General features: G+C 37.3%; 2 protein-coding genes across 4 annotated transcripts in view; both read right to left on the reverse strand.

Moving 5' to 3' along the window:
• Nucleotides 1–27,773, reverse strand: part of ATF6 (activating transcription factor 6) — a 196,023-nt gene that overhangs the window by 57,873 nt on the left and 110,377 nt on the right. For all 3 annotated transcript variants that reach the window (XM_036922831.2, XM_036922830.2, XM_036922829.2), the window contains exon 15: nucleotides 273–357. In XM_036922831.2, coding sequence (XP_036778726.2) covers nucleotides 273–357 — 85 coding nt within the window. The remainder of the gene's footprint in view (nucleotides 1–272; nucleotides 358–27,773) is intronic.
• Nucleotides 19,260–27,726, reverse strand: LOC118930836 (proteasome activator complex subunit 3-like). Its single transcript, XM_057495085.1, has one exon. It carries the CDS (start codon nucleotides 21,305–21,307, stop codon nucleotides 20,582–20,584), a length of 726 nt encoding a protein of 241 aa, XP_057351068.1. The 5' UTR covers nucleotides 21,308–27,726; the 3' UTR covers nucleotides 19,260–20,581.

Genomic DNA, 27,773 nt, shown 5'->3' on the forward strand with positions numbered 1-27,773 from the left:
TAATACTGTGCGTCAACTACCCTTCAATAAAAAATAATTATTAAAAAAAAAATACAGTAACTTAAAAAGTAACTTTAAATTTAAGATTTTAACTTTAAAAGAGTAATTTTGAAAAAGAGTACAGGCATTTAAAAATAGCATTTTGTGAAAACAGTGGAAAGATGTTTCAGAACTGGACCACCTAAATATTTTATATGCCTTTTAGTTAATCCAGAGAATCTTGTTTAAACAAAGCAATCTCATGTCACTCAGAAACCAAAATTTCAACTTACCATTTATGTTTATTGCTGGTAAAACAATTGACATCTTTGGTCTTGTGGTCTTATTATGGGTGGTGGCTGGTAACAGCAAGTGATCCTAAAATTGACAAAGAACCATTTGTTATTACCCACAACAATTGGCTTAGTCCTATAACAGGCCAAATTCAGACTTTCTAAGGTGCCAATGTTTTGTTAGGATCATAGGAAATGCATTTTTAATTGATTCTGGCTTAGGTAATTAACTACATATCGTCTCTGATTCATTCATTAAAATCTGGTTCTGCCCTTAATAGCTATACAATTTGGGTCTGTTTCTGATCCTGCAAAACAACATCAAAAGATACTGAAGTTTTCTATCCAATACAGTTATTTTCAAACTATTTTAAAGAAGAGGAACATTTTCCCCCCAAAATATTCGCATCCCAAATTATTGACATATAAAAAGAAGTGGGGCCAGGGCCTGGAGCTTTGCCTGCTTAGCCTCCTCTTCTCCCTCTGAAGTGGCCACAGCATTACACTTTTTTTGTGAGCACAGGTATGTACTAAAGAAGATGTACGGTTCTTGCCCTTAAAAAGCGTATGTTTAGTGCAGGAGTTTTAAAAATTACAAAGGTATGTCTAGCACAATCACACAGTTCTAAATGCAATATTGCCAGTTTTTGCTCATTGATAAGGGATCTGGGGGCATCTGAGGTTTCTGGTTCCAACCACACAAATACTAAAAGAAAGAATGAGACGAGAGGAATTTGACTTCAAAAAAGGAGGAGTGTGTTTGGAAAAATGTATTTGTAGATATTCCAAAGCTGATTATAAGTGACTTAGGCTTTTTTATATTAACTCCTGCTTTCAAGAATTCTTCCTATGAAAAAAACACAGGAATTGTCACAGCAAAAAGAGAAAAAGTGTGTGTATTGGGAAATGTACATTATGTTTCCATTTGCAGGAGCATGGTTAAACAAAAAAGCTGAACTTAATAAGTTTAACCCTTCCTGCTGTCTTTCCTTGTTCCTTTGTTCATTATTTCATCATTCAACAAACTTGCTAATGGATGGACTCATCAAGAAGTAGGATTTCACATAGCTGAGAGGGGTAAAGACTCAATGCAGTTAGTTCAGAATCAACGTGATTAGGAAAAGTAACTATCAGCAAGGCTAAGAAAAAATCTAGCACATGAAAAACAGACATTAATGTACATGAACAGAACTGTACAGACAACATTTCCAGTAACTGCTTGTGCTTTGTTTATTCAAGGCAACATTGCCATGAGAACAAGGTTTTTAGCAAGGAAGGGGGCGGAAGGGGGGTGAGGAAGATGAGTAAAGTGGTTCTGTTAGGATTCCAGCATTGCTGCACAGGAGTGTTTTTGGTTTTTTTTAAGTGCATTGTTAGACACAAAGATCACACATTTCTGAGAGTAAGATAACACGTGACAGCCAAGAAAAAGCAAAATTTGCTGATCTTCATGCAATGAAAATTATAAAGAGCTTAATTCCTATAATTAAAATACAGCTTCATGGTCCCCCAAACTGAACGAGAAAACAAACCAACAAATTTCCAAGCCCCAAATTGAGGCTACTGTAAAAATAAACACACTTAGATTCCACTGGCCATGGGTTAAGGTCAGGCTCAGACTTAAATGTGAATTTCCTGCTACCATCTACATGCCACACTAAACAGTTTTAAAATTGAATTTCCTGAACATAATGTCTCCCACTTTCCCTCTTCATTAAATTTCGAAGTAGTTACTTTTGCAGCAGAAAGCCAAAAACACATTATCATTTATGAAAAAGGAGAATCACATGTTGAATGCATGAAAATTATTACAGTTAACCTTCCTTACCTCTAATTATTAAAGGTTTGAAAACTGGGAGGAAAAACCTGTATTTAAAGTGCTTGTTCACCAGAAGGCCTAAAGGCTAGAACTGCAGGGAATCCAACTGGTACACTGCAAACCCTAACTGTGCTTATCTCATATTAAAAAATGATTTATACACAGATGCAAGTCAGGGGCAGCGTTGTGGCTTCATTTCACACTGACTTGTACTTCCTCAAATTAAAGATTCCTTGTCACAACAGTGAATCTTTAACTCTTTGTGCTCTCCAACTGTGTTCACCTCACTCCCTTTCTAGCACATCAGTATTTCTATCAGTGACAGCTTTAGAAACAAAGGAGCTTTATTTACTCAATCAACAAATATGTATTGACTTCTTACTATTCATTAAAAAAAATGTACTAACATTTATTTTGCTGGGGAAGCAATGCTAATGGGGCAGAACAGCCATTTGTGTTCAGTATCTGCTCTCCCTTCTGTAAAATTAGAACAGGAATAGGACCTTCCACATGTAGTTGGGCACAAAGCCGCTCGGAATAAAGACTGTATTCTCTAGCCTCCTTTGCAACCAAATGAGGCCATGTATTGAAGTTCTGGTCAATGGGCTGTGAGAAGAAAGGGTGCATGCAACTCCTTCTAGGTGGTGAGGGTGGGAGGCAACCATCTTCCCTCTCTTCTCCTCCCTTCTAGAACTGGAGTAGTCTTCTTGGACCATAAGCTGGAAGCCACAATCTGAGGATGATGGAGCAAGAAGACAGAAGGAGCTGGGGATCCTGATGACCAAGGAGCTCCCCTAAGGTCTCTGGAACTTACACACACAGAGAAATAAAAATTTGATTTGTCTGAGCCACTGTTATTTTGGATTTGGTCACTCATGAAGAAATTACTAGTTATATTACAAATTTGTGAAACACTACCAATGGTGTTTAGTCAAGAGGAATCTCAATATGGTTAAAGCAATCAGAGATCACATTTACTTTTTTTTTAAAAGCAGTAAAAAAACCACATTTATTGTTTAGCTTTATTGAAATAGTTCTGCTGGCATTTTGCTTATTTATTAAAAAAACTTGTAGGGGAAATTCAATCCTGGAAAAGTAGAGGTACAGTTTGATTAATTTGAATGAAACTCTTTCCTTCCTATTAAGTCAGTTAAAATAATCCAACTGCAACATAGGTTAAACTAGTTAAAATAAAAAGGGAGAGTCGTAAAAGCAGTATGTATGTTGCCATAGAAATAAATGATTTATTTGGACACTGTCATTCAAAACTATGCCAGTAATTTTAAGATATCTTCAGATGAACTCCTGAAAAGCCTTTTATAAACTGAGATACCGTGGGATATCTTCAGGGAGGAAACTATGTGAACAAGTATTATAATCAACACTTTGTTACTCTTATTCCCAGAAGTAGTTAGAGAAACACTGGTGGGAAAACACTAAAACATTTCATTGTGAGAATAAAGCATCAGTTTTCCAATGTTATGCAATATCATGTATGAGAAAATATGCTATTTTTAAACAATTCTCCCAATTCCCTCTCCCAAGCACTTTGTTAGAAAAAGACACAACTTGTAGTGCATGACACAGCATCAGACTTATCTGTTTCTTCTCTTTGTAAGACAGCCTTGGAGACTAACTTAGCAAAAGAAAAGGGCCACATTTTGCTCAGTTGAAGGTTATGATGGTAGGAAATTCACTATAAAATTAAGCTCCTACTAAGTGTTGTTACGTGATGATTCTACATATCCATGTACAGTAGAAACTGCCATTAACTTAAGCTGACCTACTAGATTAAATGACCCTTCCTACCCACCTCCGGGACTTACTGACTGATGCCCAGACACACTAAACACTCATGGCTCATTGGGTTGTGTTTTTATTAAACTACTTTTCTTAATTGTATTTGTTAGTGTAATTGTGTCTGTAGTAAAATATTACATAAACTGATAAAATAAGTGAAAAGAAAGAGAGCAGGATTTAATAAAAGTGAATAGGTTAAAAAATTCCTCTCATTGCAAGAACTATAAAAGACTGGGAAAAAAAAATCCTAACAGTCTGTCTTCAGATTTCTTAACAAGTATCTTTAAGTTCTTATTCTGTAACTGATACTGGAAATTTGTGAGTGTAATTTATGCAAGAGAGGCAACATGGAGCTCTAGTGGATCTGAACTCAAAGAAAAGGTACTGGCTCTCCATCAAAACATGACAAATGAGTGCAGCACAGTTATATAGCTGAATGAAATCAAATATATATACATATATTTTTAATGATCTCTTGCTTTAACCAATTTTGTTGAATTAACATTCTATTAATTAACAGATGATTCACTAGTCTTTATTTACAGGCATGATAGCTTCTCCCATATTAGAAACTTGAACCTAAGGCTGGAGCTCTTTATCCTTGAAAAAACAAAAAAAATAAATAAATTTTCCTGGGGAAAAAAAGAAGTAGGCCTTTCACAGTTATTTATCAAATTCACAACATTCTAAACTAATGTTGTTTTCTAACAGTTACCCTAATTATTGATCAGAAACCAAATATGTACATTCATTAAAGCAATTAAAAAGCAAAGGAAAATTACTTTTCAATTAGTAAATTTGAAATAATTAAAATACACAGGCACACATAGTGATATACAATAAAAATTAAAATTGCAAAAAGAAAATAAAAAGAAGTAGAAAAATTAAGTAGAACATAATCACTTACAAGTCCATTAAAAGATCTATGATGTAGAGCTTCCCATTAGAGTAAAAACATACAGTACACTACTCATCCCCAAACTAGAAATAGTTAATACAAACTGCTAATAAAAAATGCAGTATTTCTGCCACTTAATATATGCAATAGAACTACAGAACAATAAAAGGAAATGCAAGCTTGCATCTGCAACACTAGATGCATGTCAGCCAGAGGAAGTATAAATCAAAACTAGTAGTGCTGAGCCAAGGTTGACATATTGACAAGAGGAAAATTTTGACATTAGTTCAAACCTGATAATGCTGGCAAGGTCACCAGAGGAAAAATTAGCTTGAAAGCCTAAGAAGTACAAACTCAAGTCTTGCTTTGTGATACAGTTCTCATATCAAAGTCTGCAGGAAGTCCTCAAACCTGCTCCAATTAACCTTGACCTCCCTTTTTATTTACACCAAGAAGTGTAAGGTTGAACCATACAAAACTGTCGTGTTTGTGGGTCAAATATCAGTAATCTCATTAGGTTCAATGCCTGTCTTTAAAGCCAGAATGACTTTGTTTCCTGGTCAAGATGGTTTCTTGAAAATACTTCCCAAAGATAGACAGTTGCTTCCAAATCTTTCTCTCTTGATGAGAGTTTCAGGGCAAGTGTTTTTAAATGGGATTGTCTTCCCTGGAGAAAGCACTTAGATAAAATGTTGGTTACATGCTCTGGACAGGTAGAGGGCCAGGAAGTCTTCGATCCTATACTTCATATTATATCACTTAACTCAGTAACTTGAGCTAATTAGGTTCAAAACTTAGCTTTAATACAGAGCTTTTTCAAATGCTGGGCAGTGTGTGATTTAGGGACATAAACTAGGACCCATGAAACTTGTTATCAATCATCATTTGTTGAGTGCAACAGTGTGGCAATTCAAAATATGTGTTAAGGCAAAAGATCAAACAGTACACGCATAAGGAATTTAACCATATGAGAGTTTGTCAGACATGTTTACAAGTTCACTTTAGAACTTCAGTTTACTCAGGCCTACTGGTAGGAAGTGATTTTCCTACAGATTAAATTGCATCCTACAGATATGCTACCAAAGCAAACCACAGGAAGGGGGAAGGAGACGTCTAAGGCTATACAGCAAATTGAGTCAACGAGTTTTCTGAGAAAAGAGATTGTTTTGTGGTTCCATACAAAATTTTAGGATTATTTCCTCTGTTCTGTGAAAAATGCCATTGGTATTTTGGCAGGGATTGCCCTGAATCTGTAGAATGCTTTGGGTAGTATGGCTATTCTAACAGTATTAATTTTTCCTATTCATTTTACTTGAAGGGAAAAGTTAAATACAGCTATCCTAAGAGAATTATTTTACTTTCTTTGGAAAAAATGGGGAAAATGCTGGGTTGACACAAATTTTTTAAGTTCTAGGCAGAGGCTGTAAGAATGGGGTAAACTTGTGCAACAGTAGTCTGAAGTGTGTGTGTGTGTGTGTAACACGGCAGGGTGGGAAGGGAACAGAGAGAGAAATTACTCTAGCTGACTCCTCTGTATCAGTGATTCTACAACTTTCTGGAGGGGGAGAACCGTGGAGGCCTACTTACTTTATATTCCTAAAATTCTCTCTCTCTCTGCATGATTCTGATTCTCAGTGACTGGATATAGTCCCAGTCTTCACCAAAGACGTTGGTCCTTTTCTTCCCAAAGCAATTTTGATCTTGGTTTCACACAAAGAAACAGGAAGACTGTAAAATATCCCTAAAGTACATGTTAGGAAAGATGGGTATTGACAAGGCAAACAACTACAAAGTGTGGGGTGTGTGTGGGGGTGTGTGTGGGGGGAAGGGGACAGTATGTTCCTTAAGTTTCTTTCAATGCCCTTAAATTTTTAACCATTATTTTCAATAGTCTGATGTTTTTTACCTTAATGGACAAATTTTCTCTTGGGATCTCGGGTTAACAAAGTAGTCAAACTCAATACTTGTTCACATTGGAAGCTGAGCTTTAACTCCAGCTGCAATCCTTGCTAAGGATGATACTATGTAGGCTTGTTCCGTAATCCAGACGAGTTCTCTCTTCATGTCACAGAGGTGTACTTTCCAGAATCTAGAACAATTCTCTTCATTCTCATCATGAATAGAACAGCAAGTTCTCAATTTCCATTCAGTTATTAAGTGAATTTTTTGAGATACAATTCATCTTTTGATTTCATTATTTTGGTCAAATATTGTTTGAGAAAGGATTTAACCAAAGTTCAACTAGTAATGGCTCAAAAGGCAAACTATGGTATAACAGTATTAATTTTAAGTTCTTTAATAATTAGGTATCCTTCAGAAAGCATTGTTATCTTATGGACAAAGGAAGTCAGGATCAGAAGTGAACTTGGTGACAGTAGTAGGTCCTTCTCAAACATAAGTTCTTAACAAAGGATACTTATCAACGGTACCTGCAGGACTTTATAATATAAATACCCAAGTTCCCCAACCCCTAAAAAATTCTAATCAGATAAGTCTTAGGTGAGCCAAAATTTTGTATTTTTAACAAGTATCCCTGGTGATTCTGATGTGGACAGTCCCAGGTTGCTGCTTTCACGAGCCCTGGCCAGCAAGGCACAGACACACATTACGGCCACGCACTCAGGAGCCACACTGCCTGAGCTCCAGTTCTGCCTCCAGCCCCTAATGTCCAGCTGCAGAATCCGGAGTAATTCCCTAATCTCTCTGTGCCCTTGTTTATTCATCAGTAAGACAGGGACAGTAATACCTATTGCACAGATCTGTTTATTAAGATTAAACAAGTTAATACTTTAAAGCACTTGGAATAGTGACTGGCCAGTAGAAAGCACTATTATTAAATGTTCAACAATTCATTTTAAGGAAGAAGGACCAAAAAGTCTGAGGTCTGAGAAACCCCTTGGGAAATGCGACCCTGGAAGCTGACAACGTTGTCTACGCTTATTCATCTCCACCTCGGAGCTGGGAGCCACTCTTCCGGGGCCCGACAAACGACACTGAGGTTGTCGAGCACTCACGACTGAGCCAACTCTTTGGTCAGAAATGACAACCCTCTGTAATCGGTCCCGACGGACCTGGCCTCTTGCATCCCGGTCTCTCTGTGCCTCTTCGTAAACACTGGTGCGGACTGTCTGAGCTCTTCTCTGTAAGTCCAACCAAGACGCCCTCATATTCCACTTCCTTTAATTTAAAAGATGATGGAGGGGAAATAATTGATGCACAAGTATTTAACACTTCTACTCCATCCCCAGGCTTTTTCTAAGGATTTTTTTTAAGCACTGTGGGATTGTGGGTGTGGTAGGGGTGGGGTTATAGGTAGAGAGGAGAGTTGGAAGAAACTAAATAGGTTAAAAATTTTTTTTAAAGATATAAGTTATCAGCAGGGGGCAAAGGTCTGGAAGTTGGAAGGGTAGCAAAGAGGTGGGTGTTGGGTGACACGGGGACCACAGTAGGTCCCTCTGAACCCCTTGAGCTGTGGCCTTTGTGTGACAGAAGAGAGACTGGGGCAGTGACCCCATGGTGTGTGTCGGGGGTGGAGGCAAGAGGACATTTTGCTGTCATTTAATATTCATTCCCCTTGCAGCATCTTCAAGAGACTTCATGAAAGGCCTAAATTACCAAGTTTTTAAGGTGTTGGATTTGTACGTCTTTTGGATGCGTCACCATGCCAAAAATATGTCTTAAAAAACAGCAAGCACATGAGTCCAGCTTTATTTGAATTATACAGAAAAAGGGCCTTTTTCTCTGTGGAGAGCTCATAATGGTCTTCTGACAGAGCACACCTTTAAAAATCAAAATAAGTCCTAGTACCAAAAAAAACAAAAAAACAAAAAAACAAAGGTTCTCACAGGCCTAGCCATTTGCAGAATTTGGGCAGCCGCTATCTGTCTAACACATGCCCTTCTCTGCTTCTGTCCACTGCCACGTCTCCTACCCTCCCAGTCCTGGCCTGGCCCAGCCTCTCAGCTTCTGCTGTGGCTTGAAGCACTTTTCCCCCCAGCCTCAACCCAGTTTGCTCTCTGCCTGTGGTATTTTTTCTCTGAGGGTCACAGGTATTCCTAATACTTGTCCAGGTCTAGCTGAGACCATGCCACACCTAGAAACATGCTATCCTACTGTTAGGTTCAGTAGTGTTGTCTCCATTTGCTTTTTGTGGTTTGATGAGGCCACCATCATCAATTCCAATGCATGTTATAAGGACCCAGAGAAGATCTGGGGATAGAGAAGGACATTAAGAGCCTATATGATCAGGTATACAGCAGGAGAGATCAAAGCCAAGTTTTAAATTTGATTTTCTTGACATTTAATATTGGTAAAGCAAACCATGGATTATATTCCTGAGTTCACTAAATAATTTTCATTTTGGTTATGTGAATTTCAAATTACTTTCCCTGACTTTTTAAAATTTGACATGTAGTTTTTATATTACTAGCTGTTGGCTTCCAGCATTTGAGTATCTTGTCTACTTGTAGGTATCACCAGTGAGTGGATTTTTGTGCGGGAAGTAATTCCAACTACAGAAGCCTGGACAGGGGAAACATAATTAATCTCCCAGCTTTCTGGCAATTAGGGCACAGACATGTGAATAAACTTAGCCAATCAGACACTCTTTTAAAATCAAAGACTTGGGCATTAATGCCACATACTTGTAGGGAATCAATGAATCAATTAATGAATGAGTTCAAAATTTTTAAAAGCCAACTTCAATTAAGAATATCCTTGTCAATTTGGTACTGGAAGAAGAACAGACCCATAGATCTGGAACAGAATAGACCACCCAGATATAAACCCAAACATATATGGTCAATTAATATATAATAAAGGAGCTATGGATATATAATGGGGAAATGACAGCCTCTTCAACAACTGGTGTTGGCAAAACTGGACAGCTACATGTAAGAGAATGAAACTGGATTATTGTCTAACTCCACACACAAAAGTAAACTCAAAATGGATGAAATGCTAGAATGTAAGTCATGAAACCATAAAACTCATAGAAGAAAACATAGGCAAAAATCTCTTGGACATAAACATGAGAAACTTTTTCATGAACACATCTCCTCGGGCAAGGGAAACAAAAGCAAAAATGAATAAATGGGCTACATCAAACTAAAAAGCTTCTGTAGAGCAAAGGACACCATCAGTAGAACAAAAAGGCATCCTACACTATGGGAGAATATATTCATAAACAACTTATCCAACAAGGGGTTAACACCCAAAATATATAAAGAACTCAAGCGCCTCAACACCTAAAAAGCAAGTAAGCCAATTAAAAAATGGGCAGAGGAGCTGAACAGACACTTCGCCAAAGAAGAAATTCAGATGGCCAACAGGCACATGAAAAGATGCTCCACATGGCTAATTATCAGGAAAATGCAAATTAAAACCACAATGAGTTATTACCTCACACCAGTTAGGATGGCCAACATAGAAAAGACAAGGAACAACAAATGCTGGCGAGGATATGGAGAAAGGGGAACCCTCCTACACTGCTGGTGGTTATGGAAATTAGTTCAACCATTGTGGAAAGCAAGATGGAGGTTCCTTAAAAAACTAAAAATAGAAGTACCATTTGACCCAGGAATTCCACTCCTAGGAATTTATCCAAAGAAAACAAAATCTCAGATTCAAAAAGACATATGCATCCCTATGTTTATTGCAGCACTATTTACAATAGCCAAGATATGGAAGCAACCTAAGTGTCCATCAGTAGATGAATGGATAAAGAAGATGTGGTACATATACACAAAGGAATATTATTCAGCCATATGAAGAAAACAAACCCTACCATTAGCAGTAACACGGATGGAGCTAGAGGGTATTATGCTCAGTGAAATAAGCCAGGTGGAGAAAGACAAGTACCAGATGATTTCCCTCATCTGTCGAGTATAACAACAAAGCAAAACTGAAGGAACAAAACAGCAGCAGACTCAGACTCTTAAGAAGGGACTAGCAGTTACTAAAGGGGAGGGGTGAGGGAGGTCAGGTGGAGAGGGAGGGAGAAGGGGATTGAGGGGTATCATTAGTGCAAATGGTGTGTGTGGGGTCACAGGGAAGACAGTGTAGCACAGAGAAGACAAGCAGGGACTCTGTGGCATCTTACTACTCTGATGGACAGTGACTTCAATGGGGTACGGGGGGGGGAACTCGATAATAAGGGTGAATGTAGAAACCATATTGTTGTTCTTGTGAAACCTTCATAAGATTGTATATCAATGATACCTTAATAAAAAAAAAATTGAGGCTTGGCTATGATTTAGACCCAGTTCTGTCAGCAACAATCTTATTCCAGAATACCAACAATCATCCAATCAAAACAAATGTTTCTAAAATCACCTAGAAAAATATTGTTGACACCTTCCATGTGGAAAATAAAATTTACTCATGAAAGGCAGTTTATCAAATTGCTAAAAGTGCTAGACTCTACCCCCTACCTAGGTAGGTTTCTGGGATGTCCCTAAATAAAAGGAAATCAATATCCACCAACTATTTGACAAATACGGTCATCTATTAAAGTCTTATTCATCCATAACACAAAATTTCTGCTCTCTCTTGTATACTTCTGGTCTTTCTTCGGTGTGTAATCAGGAAGCATATATCCCCTTCACATCACTCTCAATCACATAAAATCTGGATGCTAAATATACTGGGGAGAGAAATGTTGGAACAGAAGAATACTTCATGTAAGTACATACACATAATTTGCAAACAGGAAAACCTATTTTATAATAGTTAAGGGTAACATTTGTTGATTAACAGGACACAATAATGTATGAATGGCTGACATAGTGGTCTGTCTACTGTAATCTTACACTAAACATAGTAACAACGTCACTAAGATTATACAGCAAACCATTTCCAAACATAAGTTAGTAATTGCATTAATACTAATTATGAGTCCAAGAACATGTGCAGAAGGAACAGTTTCACATTAACTTGAACAAAGTAACAGATCAATAAATCCTCAGGATATGTTAATCAATAGTTCTATATAATTTGATGTTTTAATAAAATAACGCTTTTTAAAATTACTGAGAAGACATCAAGATTGTATCTAAGAAAACACATCAGCCGTTAATCTGAGAGTGTAGCTAAAAATTTCAGAACTAATTTCAGAGTAAATTTAGTTAGGGTAGAAATTGGTGAAGTCTGAAAAAGATTAAATGACAAACCTTTAAAAGTTATTTTTAAATTCTGAAGAAAATTTAGTTACGTTTATATTCTAAAGAAAAATAATTAAAGGAATAACTATATTGTGGTATTAATTCATTAAAAGGAACACCAATCTGCCTGTTGCATAAACATAAGTTTAAAATGTTTAAATTAAACATATCAAACACAGCATTGTGAAATGTAAAAAATGTTCAATTTATTTTCTAGGAAAAACTTTTAAATTAAACCTTTTTGAATAAATTTAAATGATTTCTGAGGTAGGAATGGAAGAGCAAATAGGAATAAGGAATATTTCTGACTATGATAACTCCCACAGCCTTTGCTTTATTAATGTTTTCATTTTTCAATTTTCAAATATTGCTTAATTTTCAATTTTCAAACTTAAATTTTCTTATGGAAGTGGAGATCATTCGTTTTACACAAAACTGTTACAGAAGGAGCATGTCTCAAGTAATGTGTAAAGGTAATGTCTGTGTGTGTCTACTTGAAAAGCAAAAAATAAAAATTAGGTATTTTTAATAAACTACAATTGCTTGCCTTAAGCCATTCTGATTTCATTTGTTGCCAATACTATTATCTTTCTAAAAGTATAAACAAGTTACATTTATGAATAATGTTTTATTCTTCCAACTACACTGTTTGGTCTTTAGACTTCTTATAGTATGATGTAGTAATGTAAATAAAGTTTAAGTGCAAAAGATCATATTCAACTTTCTGGCTTCTTCTTGAAAGTATTAACTCTCTGCCCATGAGGTTCATCGAACTGGCATTTTGCATGCCATCTGTTCATTATTTACAAACATGAGTTGAGTATTTCCCCCTCCACAGTACAGCAACCACACAGTCTGTCAAATTTCTTCAGTTCTGGATCGGCGCCTAATAGAAGTTTTGGAATTACGCTGTTAAATGCATCGATAATGGTCTCAATAATTCTGTGCTTGTCTCACAGCATAAATGTAGGAAAAAAGCAAAGAAAAAATGTTCACCAATATTAAAGGAGCAGAGGAGTAAGTTAGTGGTGTGTTGAGTTCACAATACTTTAAACTGTTTAAAATGTATGTAATAATTTTTACCCAGAATGTTTTAAATCTTTGTATTTCTTAGCAAATAAAACTCAATAAAATTTAAGAGTATTTCTTCTTAAGTACTTAACAAACAATGTGACTTTTAAGTACATAACAGACTGTTTAGCTTCTTAAATACAGAAATCTGGAAGGGTATATATAGCATGACATTCATGACCATAGAGAATCAGTTTTGAAAAGCAGGTTTCGGAATTCTTCACTCTTTGATATACTAGACTTATTTCTCCATAACTCTTGGTTAGAAAAGTAAGAAGAGAATTCCTGATGCTGTTAATGGGGTGGGTGAGTTTTCAAATGGGCTTGTACAGTGTGCGGATTTGGCACAGATGTCTGGAATAACTTGCAGCTGTTGCAAGATGAATAGGCTTAATGAAATCACTGGGACTATTTCAGGAGAACTGCCAGGATACTTTAAAACATTTATATTATTGTGATGTGAAAATATGTTTTATTAGAAGCCTAAAATCGGTCTTTGTTTAGTTCTGAATCAGACTTTAAGATGCCTCTCACCCTTGTTGCATATTCCTGGGTACCCATACATGGCCAAAGTATCTCACTTACTGTATGTCTTATGAAAAAAGGGAGAAACAGGTTTATTTAGTTTGACTCAGTTTTGGTTTAGTTCAATTTAACTCAGTATACTTTGTGAACTTACTATTATGCAGAACACTGTAAGGAATAAAGAGTGAATAAAAAACACTTCACTATTCTCAAGAAACTTATCTAGACAGGATATACATACACATAAAAATAATACAGACAAAGTACTCTGGGAATGCCAGAACTATGGGGATTTAACTGAGAGTTCAAATGCTGCCCTTGAGGAAGAGCCTGGCTTTGTGTGTAGGTACTCACAGGCACCAGATGTGCCTCAATTTTGCGTCTAGAAAAAATTTAGGTAAGCGCCTCAATTTTCATAATAAGATGTCAAACTTACCATCAATTTGGTTTCTCAAGCATATGGAGCTGCCCTAAAATAGCAACACAGAATACGAGTACTTGAGGCCCTCACCAAAGTCTTGACAGGAGATACGGTTCCAAGACCAAGCTGGATTCTGACAAGTCTTGGTTCACAAAGTTTAGTCTCTCTCTGAATGGTTTTTACTGAATCCCACATTATTGACCAGATGACAAATAAATTTTACCAAAGATATAAAAGTCTACACTTAGTGGAATACCTTGTCCCCACAAAATGCCACTGTGGAAGGTTTTGGTTCAGCTTCAAGGCTCACCCCAAGGACCTTAGAAATCTTACCTCTAGAGCCGTACTGTCTAATACAAATTTACTACAGGCCATATATGCAAGCCACATACGTAACTTTGAACTTTCTAGTACATGCGCACACAAAGTAGAAAGGAAAGGGTGCAATTAATCAAAAAAATCTATTTTAACCTAATATATCCAAATTTTCATCATTCAAAAATGTAACCAATGGAAAAATTACTGAGGTATTTTACCTTTTTTCCTTCATGTTAAGTCTTCAAACTCAAGTGTGCATTTTACAGTTACAGCACATCTCAGGACTATGTATCTTTGAAGACTAGTGGCTACTGTATGGAACACAATGCAGCTCTAGAGGAGAAACTTGGAAAATGGCCCTTTCAGGCTTCCTCCACACCAGAAAACTACAGCCTCTCTACTTTCCCCCTTTATTCTGCAGGCTGTCAGGAGCAGCAGCCAGCACGACTCTACTCGGCAGTTCTTTGGTGGTGAAGACTGGGGGGTGGGGGAGTTGGTCAGTAGGATATTTTACACTCAGACATTCAGAAGCCAAATAAATTCCTGGTCCATCTCCCAGCGCTCTAATAGCCGTCCTCCAAGACAAATGGCATTGCTGAGGGTGTGGAATTGCTCCTCCTCAGAGATACGGAACTGGAGGAACTGAAATTTCCAGGTTTTGTTAGTAAGGGTCATTTCTACCATGACAGTTAGGTACATTTAACATAAATTTAGAGATTGTTTTATATTTCTTTCCATAATCCTTCATGAAATAAAAATACCATAGCCCATTCTAGTTTGAGAACATTTCAATTTCTCTTATATTTAGCAGAATAAAACAACACACCACTTCTTAGGGATGTGTTAATTTGTGGAGTTCTACTGGTTTGCATATGTCTGGAAGAACTCTCTTATATCGTAATCTCATTTATTGATGATAAGGAGGTAGTGAGTGCAAAGAGCGCTAGCCTGAAATAGAAGATGATTTAGCTTCCAGACCTTGCTTTGTCCCACACAAGGACTGTGTGATGCTATATAACTCTCTCGGTCTAAATTTCTCATGTGTAAATAAATCAAAGGAGCAAAAGTGCATCTCTCAATCTCAAAAATCTAAATAGGAAACCATACATTTACTCAAGATTTCAAAACGCTTTACACTTTGAAAGCATTATTTGAAGTAATGTTATTATCTCCATTGTAAATGCTGTTGTAAAACTTTGTAAAAGTGAGATTAAATAATAAAGCCAAAATGAATGACTGAATTGCGGAAGCTACCTAATTCTGATTTTAAATTCAATTCCTATTCATCAGCTCCTGCTAGCTTTTCACCAGAAAGTAAAAGTAACACTTGACATTCTCTGAAGTGTGAGAGACTTCATGAAATTCAGTTTACTAGTGAAACATTTTACATTTGAGTGCCTGGAATCACTAAACTTCGCTGATAACATTCTGCTAATCAACCTTTAGGAACTTGAAAACAGCACAATAAAGAAAACAAAGAAGAAGCATAAAGAAATATATAGTCATCTAATCTGAAGCATCTGTTATTATTGATGAAAAGATGAATCATATCTTCTGCTTCCCATGGGTAATTTCAGTTCCAGGTGGGCAGATACTTACATGTTAAGCAGTACTGTGTTTAATGCAGAGAACAAAGATGGTCCAGCACCTGTTTCTATAACTGACTGACTCCTTTGTTTTTTCAAAAAGATCAGCAATTTCTGAAAAAATGCCTTGATGTCAGTGCACAATAGCATCTTTCAGAAATGCTAAATGTTGACAGAGGAAGCAGGGTTCCCTCCTACTCATGCCAAATCATACGAGCAGGGACAACTCATCTAATCAGTGTAAGGCAATGTAATTGCTTTCTCGTACATACTTTACAGAGGTAATTAAAATGCTTTTGTGTGTGTGTGTGGGGGGGGATGATCACTAAATAATAAAACTATCATAGATACAGTGCTAATGCCACTGTGAAGCCCCAGTTCAAAGGCAGAGTAAAACTCTAATCTAAACATCCATACATTCTCAGTCATGTAGGCACATGTCCTCCTGGCTACCTGATCTCTATTTTCCACATTCTAGTCAAAATCCCTGCCTCAGACAAACATCATTCTCAGTTGCATTCTTGTCTTGAAAGAAAGGGGGTTTAATTAACCTTTTGCTATCTGCATCTGGGAATATCAGTCAAATGAAGTTATAACATTGGTAATCCTGGATTTGAATATAAATGTCTATCCTCTACAGTAGTATGCATAAAATATGTTGCAATGATGTAAAAACATGTATGTATTCTTTAAAAACAATGAAACCCACACATACACTTCAGTAATTTTGTTAAACTACCAGGTTATGGGTGATTTCTCCCTGTTTATTTTTCAAATTTCTGAGCATTGAGATAGCTCTTCTGAAATTAAAAAACATTTTAAATGGATCACAGTTACATTTTGATGGTCGAGGCCATTTGGTAAGAATTCTGTATAAATACGAAAACCTCAAAGGCAACTAAAAAAACATTGCCTCTAATAATCAAATTGGAATGCATAAGCAATTCAGTAAGTTTTAAAAACTCTAAGCTCTAAAGTTTAAGAACTTTAAAATTAAGCCTCTTCTACATCATTTATATGGTGTAGGAAAGATATTTCATGCAGTTCTAAAAACAAGCTTTACTAATTTCAGAGTTAGCACCAGTCAAATTTGTGAAGCTTTTGTGAAATACAGTAAGAATTTAAAACTAGAATTATTTAATTCCAAAGTAAATTTTCGAAACAATTTAGGAATGAACTCTCACAACACACACCTACCTCTCTCAATTCAGCTGTCTTAAAAAGGAACAAAAATGGGGCTTAAAGTACTCTAATAAGCAAATGATTTGTACTGGATACATTGTTTTGACACCTGTTCCTGTATTACAAAAGCTTTTGCAACCATCTGCAAGAAAGGGGATAATCACAAGGGACTTAGTCTTTGCAGAAGAAGGGACTTGATAAAAGCATGCCAGCTCCAATTTAGTTTGATAAAGTGTTAGAACAGGGAGAAAAATGCAAATACCAAAAATCTTTAATTACAAAGGACCGGCATATTTTCTTAGTAAAAAAAAAAAAAAAAAAGGCATACTTGGGTACCAGAGACAATTTATTTCAATCTGGCATAGTGTTTGACAGCTTATGAATAAAAGGAAGAAGCAAAAGATGATGATCACATAATGTACAGAACAGATATTTTTAATCTTAGGTATTTCGGGTATTTCAATATGGTTGAAAAAACATGCAAGCTTGGATTTCTTTACATTAATGCTTGCCAAATGGTAGGAACTGATGGAGAGTTCCTGGCACTTCCCTGAATCAGATAGAACACCTTACAAGGAAAATAAGAACTCTTGAGGGGGAATATCAAATCCAAACAGATGTCTTCTATTAGGTCACGTCTTTTTTTTTTTTTTGTATCATTAATGTACAATTACACGAGCAACATTATGGTTACTAGACTCTCGCCATCACCAAGTTCCCCCCACATACCCCATTAGTCACTGTCCATCAGTGTAGTAAGATGCTACAGAATCACTACTTGTCTTCTCTGTGTTGTACTGCCTTCCCCGTGCCCACTCCCTACACTATGTGTGCTAATTGTAATGCCCCTTTTTCCCCCTTATCCCTCCCTTCCCACCCATCCTCCCCAGTACCTTTCCCTTTGGTAACTGTTAGTCCATTCTTGGGTTCTGAGAGTCTGCTGCTGTTTTGTTCCTTCAGTTTTCCTTTGTTCTTATACTCCACATACGAGTGAAATCATTTGGTACTTGTCTTTCTCCGCCTGGTTTATTTCACTGAGCATAATACCCTCTAGCTCCATCCATGTTGTTGCAAATGGTAGGATTTGTTTTCTTCTTATGGCTGAGTAAGATTCCATTGTGTATATGCAACACATCTTTAGGCCATGTTTTTTGTTGTTATTTTAAGGTCAGATTGGAAAGACGGTCTTTTCAGAAGTTCAACAAAAGAACAAACTTGTTTTACCTCGGTATCATTTTTCAGTTTACCTTGAAAATACAATTTCCACTAAATCAGTTAACAAATCTTTCTAATCTATATAGGTTAGAATGGATAATCACATCCATTTTAGTAAGAGAAGGCCCAAGTATAGATATAACTATAGATTTAAAAACCAAAGGTGACTAAAACAGAGTTTTATGTCTCCATTTTACTCATAGAAAAATAGTCTTTTCACTCCTTTTGGTGAAACAGGTAAATTAAATGAAAAAGCAGAAGATATACCAGGAATCACTAGGTGCTGCCTGGATGACATCACTTCAGAAGAACATATGGGCATCACCACCACCTTAGAAAAACAAAAACCCACTCACCAGTTCAAACTCAGAATTATTTCTTAAAAAAAAAAACATGCAAAGGAAACATTTTGTTTACGTCTTAAACGATTGTTGCTGTTCAGTAGGAAATGTTTTTATGGCAGCTTTTAGTCAAGTCAGTACACTAAGGCTCATGTTGGTTTTCACCCTTGGCAACCAAAACACATTGTGGAAGAGAAACTCCTAAAAGTCTCATTTAGAAGTGACCTCACTCATTAAATGGGAAAACAGGTGGGGTGGGGGGAGAAAACGGGGGAGTAGCAGCAGACGGGGGCAGTGCATGGGGGGCGGCAGTTAAGATCAAAGAAAAGAGATAAATAATCATGTTTTGACTCTATCTTTACCAAGATCAGGAGGTAATTTCATTTGTAGCAAGGAATATATCCTTACAAAGATACGATAAAAAGGGGGGAAAAGGTGACAATTAAGTTAGATACTAGACTGGTTCTTACATGGTCACCCAGTTTCAGATACGTAGAAAAGAAATTTTAACGGGAAATACAATTTTCATTTCTCACAAAAAAATACATTTATTCTCTCATAATCATCCCACAAAAAATTCACCTTGGGAAATAATTTATTGAAGGTATTCTATAAAATACATCATAAGATTAAGGCCCTACGTATCAGTCTCAAAAATATTTTGAAAGCTACGGGACAGTTACCTGGACAGGGAAATAAGATAAAGCCATCAACTGTCCACAGGAATCATCACATTCCTGTATGTAAAAAAGGCATAAACAATAACTCACACTCATGCTTTTCCAAATGTACAATCTGTAATTTCCACAGGTGGTATTTCTGTGATGAAGATCCTCAAATACTTAATACTAAAAAGAATGTTTTGAATAAATATGCTTCAGCTAGCTAAAATATCCTTATCACCAGAAAAGGCAGAATTCTGAACAGAAACCATTATGAAGGATACATTACATCACATCACAAGAAATTCTATGCGTGAGGTGACTCAAAGTGCAGTAATTTACTACACCTGCAAATGAGATCTGAAAATGCTAGACTTGAAAAATACCAGTATATAGGTCACTGTTAAGACAAAAATGGTTTCAACCTCACCCTGGCAGCAAAACCAGGCATGAGGGAAAATGTCCATATTTTAGAGTCTTTACATTTAAAAAATGACCCACATAATATGAGAGGAAAATTCTCATGAGAGCTTGTAAGAAATACCTTAAGAGACAAAAGGGGAAGGAGGAAAAAAAAGTAAATGCAATATAAAGCTTAAGGACTTAGCAGGGACTTAGGAGATAAATGGATACACAGAAGAAAATCTAAACTGTGTGTAAAAAGGAAAATGGAAGCTGAGGTAGGAGGTTGTGCAAGGAAACCATTTTCACAGATACCTCTTCATTCTAAGGGAGATATGGATGTCCAGTTCTTTAGAAAATTAAGATTACTCTCTATATGCTCATTTTTCTTACCCCTGATATCAGAGTTGAAAAATATCAAGAGTATGAGTCCAAGTGAGGAAGGAAATCCTATACATATGACAATTACAGTTCAGATTAAGCACACTTAGGCCGTCATAAAATGTTAAAACCAAGTTTTATTTCAATCTGCCAAAATGAGATTTAAACATTAGACTTGGGTTTTCTTTGGTAACCTCCCCTCAACCCTGGAACCATTCAATGTCACCAATGCCATAAAAAAAGAAACCTTGGCCAACATTTATCTACAAAGTTGCTTTTAAAAATGGCAGTCCTTTCTCTTTGACCCATCTTACAAACGTCTACCAGATGGTTCGTCTCCATTCTCTCCCCAAAAGAATAAAAAATTACACCAAGAGTCAGTATGAGGGTCAGCTGTATGATATTGTCACTAAGCAGGAATGCACATTTTCAGTTGTTTCGTCACCTGTAGAGTAATTAATAACCAGCCTCTTAGCTGCCTACACAGCTCAGCCACCTGCTGAAGGGAAGTAGGGTGGAGAAAGGTCCTCAGTATAGGTTCTCAGTGTTGGTGCTCCGAGGGGTCTTGATCTTCTCGATGTTTTTGAGGATTACATCGTGCAAGGTGGCATACTGGTTCCGTACATGCAGAAGTGTCTGGCGCACACTCAGGTACTCGTTTTCATCGACCTCGGCTACAGTGCGGCGATAATCCTCCACCTGAGGGTATTTCACCATCTTGGATACCAACTTGGCCCGGGTGTTGTAGTAGGTGGAGAAGCGGCGTAGATAGGAGGCTGCCGAGCTCTCCACGGTCCACAGCTGGTCCACGGCGTCTTCCTGGACAGACACTCCGAAGTTGTTGCCATCCTCCACCTTCGGGATGAGCAGCTGCACCCACATCCGCACCGTGCTGCACTTCTCTCTGAGCAGCTCAATCTCAGGTTTTACCCGTTCAATCAGCTCCACCAGATGCTGGTTGCTCCGCAGAAGCGGTCCCTTGCCGCCTGGCAGCGCTGGTACCTTGCCCGAGGGCTGGGAGTGCACGGGCGGCGGATCCTGGTCGGGCCCATCCCCCGCGGTGTCCGGGGCGGCTAGCACCGAGCGGATTCTGGGCAGGTCTTGCAGGAGGAGCTCCTGGACCTGACTATCCAGCTCCGACAGCTTTTGCGGGAAGAAGACGGACACCAGTTCCTCGGCCTCCCGGGCAATGCGGGCCCGAAACGAATCCACTTTCCCCTGGACGTCCTGCTCCAGCTTCAGCGGGGAAGCCATGACCTCCGGAGGCGTGGGGAGCGGGCCGAACGAACCGGGGTCTCTCCTTCCTGGGCCGGCTGGACTCGCGACTCTGCCGCGGCCAACTCCCAACAGACCACAACACGCCACGCGGGAAGGGACGTCCCGACACCCCGCGCGGGGCAGAGGGAGCCGCACCAGGCCACACCCCGGCCAGGCACCCAGCTTCCAGGGGTCCAACGGAGGCTGTGTGCGCGGGGCTTCCGGGGCCTGGCTGCTGTGGCGTCCAGGACCCCGTGTCAGGGGCACCCTGCGTCCCAGAGCAGCCCCTGCCCACCTACTGGTGCGTAGGGCGGGAAGCCGGAGCGCCAAAGGCAGTTCCAAAGAGTATCGTTACACTGCAGCGCCCCAAGACCAGGAGAGGACAAGTCGGTGTATTTTACACAGGCCCTCAAGGCAATCCTGAGATCCGAGTACACATCAGTTTGGCAAGGCGCGTCACGAAACGGGGCCCTCCGGAGCAAGGCTCACTTCTGGGGCGGGCGCTGTAAATCACACCTTCACTGGTAACTTGAGTCTGCTTGTATTATGACACTGATAAAGGTAGCCATTACATGAAATTATTCTCTTTACTTGTCTGATGATAGAATTTAAAATCCTTTGGGGGCTCTTCAGCTGTGCTTTTTTTCAGAGTAATGTAAGAATTTTATTTATTCATCATCTCCTGTCCTTGTTAATGACACCAGCAGTTGATAGGAAAATAACAGCTCCTAATTTTTCTACCTACATTGACCATCAATCATCAGCAGTTGTTTAAAAAAATATTTAATGCACTTGCATGCCTTGATTTGACCTGTGAAGTTACCACTGAGGGCTAACAGGTGGGGAGGGCAGGGACAGCTATTAGAGTGCCCTCCTGTTTAGGTCAGTTTCTCCTTTGTCCAGTGCCCAGCAGGGCTCATCATGTACTGCTGCCAATGACTGGCACACCACTCTTCTTTTTAGGAATACCAACAGATTTGTGGCTTGATTTATTCTTTAAATATCATCCAACCCTGAAAGTATGCCCTGTGAAGAAGGGATTCTGTGGTTCTATGTGTGAGTTCCATTTACAGAACTATTCAAGCAACTATTGGACGTAAATGTAACCTTGAGATATGGCCTGGAATTTAATCCTTCAAAATACTTTTTTCCTCCCCACTGATTTCTCTGATATTTAGGAGAAATATATTCAGTGGGTCTAAATCTAGAAAGATTTTTGTGGGTGGTAATATTTATCCCCTTATATTTATAAAATTTTTCATCTCCAGGTTGCAATGGATCTTATCTAAACCAAGTGGCTTCATTTACACCTTATGAATGTCCCCTACTGAGCATCATAAAATGTTTAGTCTTACAATGTAGTTACTTAGAACCCTGCCAGAGTCAATTTCTAGGGTTGATAAACATATCACTTCCCTTCCCTTCATTCTTCCTCCTAGACTGCTGCAAGGAAGGGTATGGAAATAGTGTGGATGCAGGGGCGGCAGGGTCCCTTTGTCAGCTGTCACTGCCAGTTCAACATCTCCAGAATGAGTGACCAAGTCTAAGGCACACATGCCCTTGAATGAAGAGGAGAGGCAAGGGAGCATTATGGATAAGACTATGAAGTTAGCTTGCCATATTCAAATCCTGGTTTTGCTACTTACGAGCCATGTGATCCTGCTAAGTTATTTAACCTCTCTCTACTTCATTTTCTCCATTTGTAAAATGAACGTTATAATAATAGCTATATCATGAGAATTGTTTTGAGTATTTAGTTAATACATGTAAAGAGTCTAGCACAGTGCCTTGAACATGGTAAATGCTCAATAAAGGAGAGTTTCTACATCAACTTCCCCAAATTTCCCTTCACCCTTTGAAATGGAGAAGTGTGGATTTTCTTTATAGACAAACCAAGATATAATTTTCTTGTCTAATAACATGTTATTTAGCAATGATGACTAATTATAATACAGAATTGAATGTAAGTAATTTTAAAAAACTGGTTTAAATTTCTGAGCTCGTCACCACTGAGAGGCCACATCACAGAGGACCCAGGTGAAGTAAGCACAATGTTTACTGGCTCCTTTGGCTGACAAAAGCATTTCTGAGCTGAACCCCTTCAGTAGCCATGTCTTCATCAAGTTATTTTATCTTACAAATGTCATAATTGAGATAGTTCAGAAACAATCATTTCTACTCTCAAGGGTCCTTAACATAATTGATTTTAACAAAAACCTACTGACCTCTGGGTTCTAGATTCTTCACTTTTTAAGATGCTTTGCCCAGTGATTCTCCACCAAACACATTAATGGCTTCCTTATTTATAAAATCCCTGCTCTGGATGCACAATGAATCCTCTAGTTCTGCATTTTTCAAATCAGAGTCCATCAGTTCCCTATAATTATTTATGTGTATTCATTTTGATAAAATATTTGATATAAGCATATTCTGAGTCATAACAGCCATGCAATTTTAGGACAGTATTTTTTTTATGATTATGACACCAAACACCACTACTTTAATTGATTAGAAAGAGGAGAGACTATTAGATATGATTATCCTTTTTCCCCTTTTCCCAAAGAACTGTTAATCAGATAGAACAAAGGTTTTCTTAGTGGTTCAGAGAAAACTTGGAGGGAAGAATTAAGTTACCACAGACTGTGCAATATAGGGAAATGTTTAATTAAAAACCGAAAGGACCTGCACCAGAAGTGCAGCACCTTCAGTCATCAGAAGTGACTATTTCACAAAAATATGCTGTTACATAAATTCATATGCTTGGTTTGAATTTTATTTATATTAAATTTATACAGTTGTTTTGGTTTTATAGCTATAAAACTATAAGATATTTCAAGAGCTTAGTTTAATGTTTCTATGTACTTAATAAACGTTAAGTCATTGCTAGAAGAGAATTTCTTCCTTTAAAAGAAAATTACTTCCTTTACAATTAAAACACTCTTCTCATGCCTGGTCAAGTAGTTAACAGAGTTATTATCCTTAAACAAAATGCATGTCTGGTCATATTTTTATCTTCTACAGGCTAGAAGCATGGCCCATAAGTTCCTTCATGACCTGTATCCTGCCATCTTTCATTTCCCAGAACCTAGTGTACATTCCAGCAACAGTTCTGTCACATGAACTGTACTTTTACAAATTCACCTTTTTCTGTGTGAAATGCCACGTTGCCTTCTCTTCCTCCCACTCTCTACCTTTCTCATTCATCTTAAAATCAAATCAAGAATTGCTTTCTCAAAAACCCTTCCTTGATAGCCCCCCTCCATGCTGGGCACAAGTTAGATATAGTGTAATCATATCTACCTCATAAAGCTGTTGAAAGGATTAGATAATACATAACACAGCTAGGGGAGCAAATCCTTCATAAATACTAGCTTTATTTGTAGTCTCAGAGTATTCTGCATCTCTCTCTTTTATATAAAACTACTCCTATCATAGTTTTGTAATTTTGGATTTACAAGTCACTATTTTCCACTAAAAGAAATTCCTTGAGGACAAGGATTTTAGCTTGCTCATTCTTCCATAGTCTATGAGAGCATAGTACCTGCTAATAGTGTTAAATGAACATATACTGAATGAATAAACAAATTAATGAAGAAAAAGAGGACAAATTTATCAGACAGGACCTGAGAGCAGAAGAGATGGGGCTCTAAAGCAGCTTATTTTTTTCTTTTTCCCCTGAAAAAATCCATTTTGGAGACCTAACAGCAGTCATCTGCGCTGAACTCTCCAAGGAGTTACACAAGAAAGGCAGGAAGTGTACTTCTTTTTTCTCCTATCAACAGTATGCAGAGTTTCATATTCTGCTTTTGACCATGGCAAAATGCCAGAACTGTACCAGTCATAGTGTTGCTTAGTTCTAAAAGAACAGCCCTCACTTAAATACCTGGAGCTGGTCTGTAGAAGAGTAGTTAGTTATGCAGTAATACATGTTTGCGCAAAAGGAACTTACTGGGGAGCACTAGAGAGGTACACACAAGGAATAGGGGTGACGCTGGCTCTGACTCATGCTCTCACTATTTATAGCTTCTTATTAGTATGGGATTTGTTTTATTTGGCAAAAATACAAAATTTCAACTGACTAAAAGAGAAAGATGTAAGAAAAAGCCTAAGCACAGAACTTCTACAGCTAAATAATAATCCGTAACTTAGTGCTGGATCAACTGGCTCCCCAGGGGCTGGTGCAAGCTGAAACCACTCCAGAATTACAAATTTCATGAGCTGCAGACTTTACTGCTAAAAGCAAAGTAGTGGTTAACTAAAGATTTTATTTTTCCATCGACACTTTCATTTATAAATGCTAAATTCATCAATTGAGGCTAAATTTTTAGATAACTATACAAAATAAATTACGATGAATTTCTAATTTCTGTAAATACTTTTCAGAAGGAACAGAAAGATTCAAAAGCAAATTTAAAAACAAGTCAAAGATTTTATATGCTCAACCTGAAAAAATGTATTTCTCAAAGTTCATTAAAAATTACTGTTCCTACCTTAGCATTAATCACAAACTGACATTCTATTATATACTTATTTGTATATTTGTTTAGTATCTGTCTCTAGAATGTAAAGGTGAGGGTTTTATTTGTTCTTGCTGATTCTTTGCAGAGAGAACAGCCTCAAACATAATGGCTACTCCATAAATATTGTTGGACAAATGACAGTAAAATTCATTACATCTCTTGATTAAATGATAATTCTTTGAGGCTGCATTTGGAAGAGATTTTTTAAATTATAGAAGCAAGGCAATTATTCACATAGTCACAGCTTAGCAGGAATAGCTTTTTTGGACAGTAAAATCAATTCTTAAAAGGTCTGGAGAAAAACCTTTTATTATGCTCTGAAAATTATCTCATATTTATGTTTTCTCTTAAAGAGCAACTAAAGAGGCACTACTAGTTAAAAAAATTTTTTGGATTTTGCTATTTATCATTACCATTCACCTTCTTAAAATACAAGTGCCTCAAAATGAAATTAAGATTCATATTTTAGTAGAAGGAAATATGTCTTCCTAGCTTTAAAATTTAAACTTAGGTCACTTACTGTTAAGATCCAAAAAATGCAAATAAAAACAACTGGGCCTGTACTTATTTTTATTCTAATAACTATTCTGCTGAAGGACACACTATATTCTCCATAATGTAAGATGAATGCAAAATTGGTAAAATAAGCCCAGAAAGGTAGTAGTTTTCAAATAATCAGCAATCATACATGCACAAAAATTAACCACTTCTTTGTCTATGGTAGCGTTCTACATATACTTAGAATTTTACTAAAATATAAGCAGGATAAGCTTTGTTACTAAAAAGCTGACCCCAAAGCCTCAGACTTAGCTTGTTTCATCAGAATAGACTTAAACTATTTTACAGTCTGAAATCAAAATTATTTTGTCATTAATTTTTATCTTAATAACCTGTGGACTCTACTATATATAGTAATGTAATAGCCTTCATCTAAAAATGAGAAACAGAGACCCCCAGCCTTGTACAATAACATTTATCAATAATTACTAAGCCTATGATGATACAATTATTTCAAAATCCATATATGTTTCTGTTAGTAATACTTCTAAGAAAATGATGAAGTCTGGCTTCATGCTACAAATGACAGTAATGTTTATTATATCTTCTGGATGACCTTGTGACATATGGCTCCTATCTCATAGCAATATAAAAAGGTAGATTAAAAGATTATACGGTTTCTTTTCAGTTACTAGCTGATGTCACTAAATCTATCAAAATGAAAAGTTATACTGTCAGTTTGAATAGACCCTAAAAAGAGCAGGAAACCTGGTGTCTGCTGTTATTCAGTTTTCTATATGAAGTCTCTAGGTTCTGTAGACATGTGAAATGAACACTGAATTAGAATCAATATAGGAAATACTTAAAAGAACTCTAAAAATCACTTTTAAAAAAAAGGCTATTATAAGAGGTTATAGATTACTGAGGGAGATTCTGGCTATCTTTCTGTTTAGAAGAGCCCTTCTTTTCAAATTTATGATTCCTTTTCCCCCAAAAGGGAAAAAGGGAGGGTCTAAATTGCATAAATCAAGTCTTCCTAAATCTGCTTAGAAAATGGATGGTCATGTCAAAGCCACTGTTGTCAAATCTTGCAGATTTCATACTCTTCCAAATGTGTCCATTTTCTGTCTTTTGACAGACAGGGAAAGTAACAGCATTAAAGTGGATCTTTATGGGGAGCTGGGGGTGAGGAGCTATCAGGGGTAACACTGTGTTACATTTAATGAAAATCAAGCTCTCTCCCCTTGTCCCATCCATTTATGGGTTCTTTCAACTGTAGCCACATGCTTCAAAGGCCGATCCCATGATGACAGAGAAACAGATACAGTGAACATCTACTGAGATAAGTATTGTACTAGTAGTTGATTTATTACTTGATTTAAAATTCTCAAGCTAGGAAGAGGTTAACTTTTAATGTTACCATATTAACACTGAGGCACTGAAAA

Source organism: Manis pentadactyla, chromosome 19 (genome assembly GCF_030020395.1).
Source record: "Manis pentadactyla isolate mManPen7 chromosome 19, mManPen7.hap1, whole genome shotgun sequence".
Taxonomy (NCBI): Eukaryota; Metazoa; Chordata; class Mammalia; order Pholidota; family Manidae; genus Manis; species Manis pentadactyla.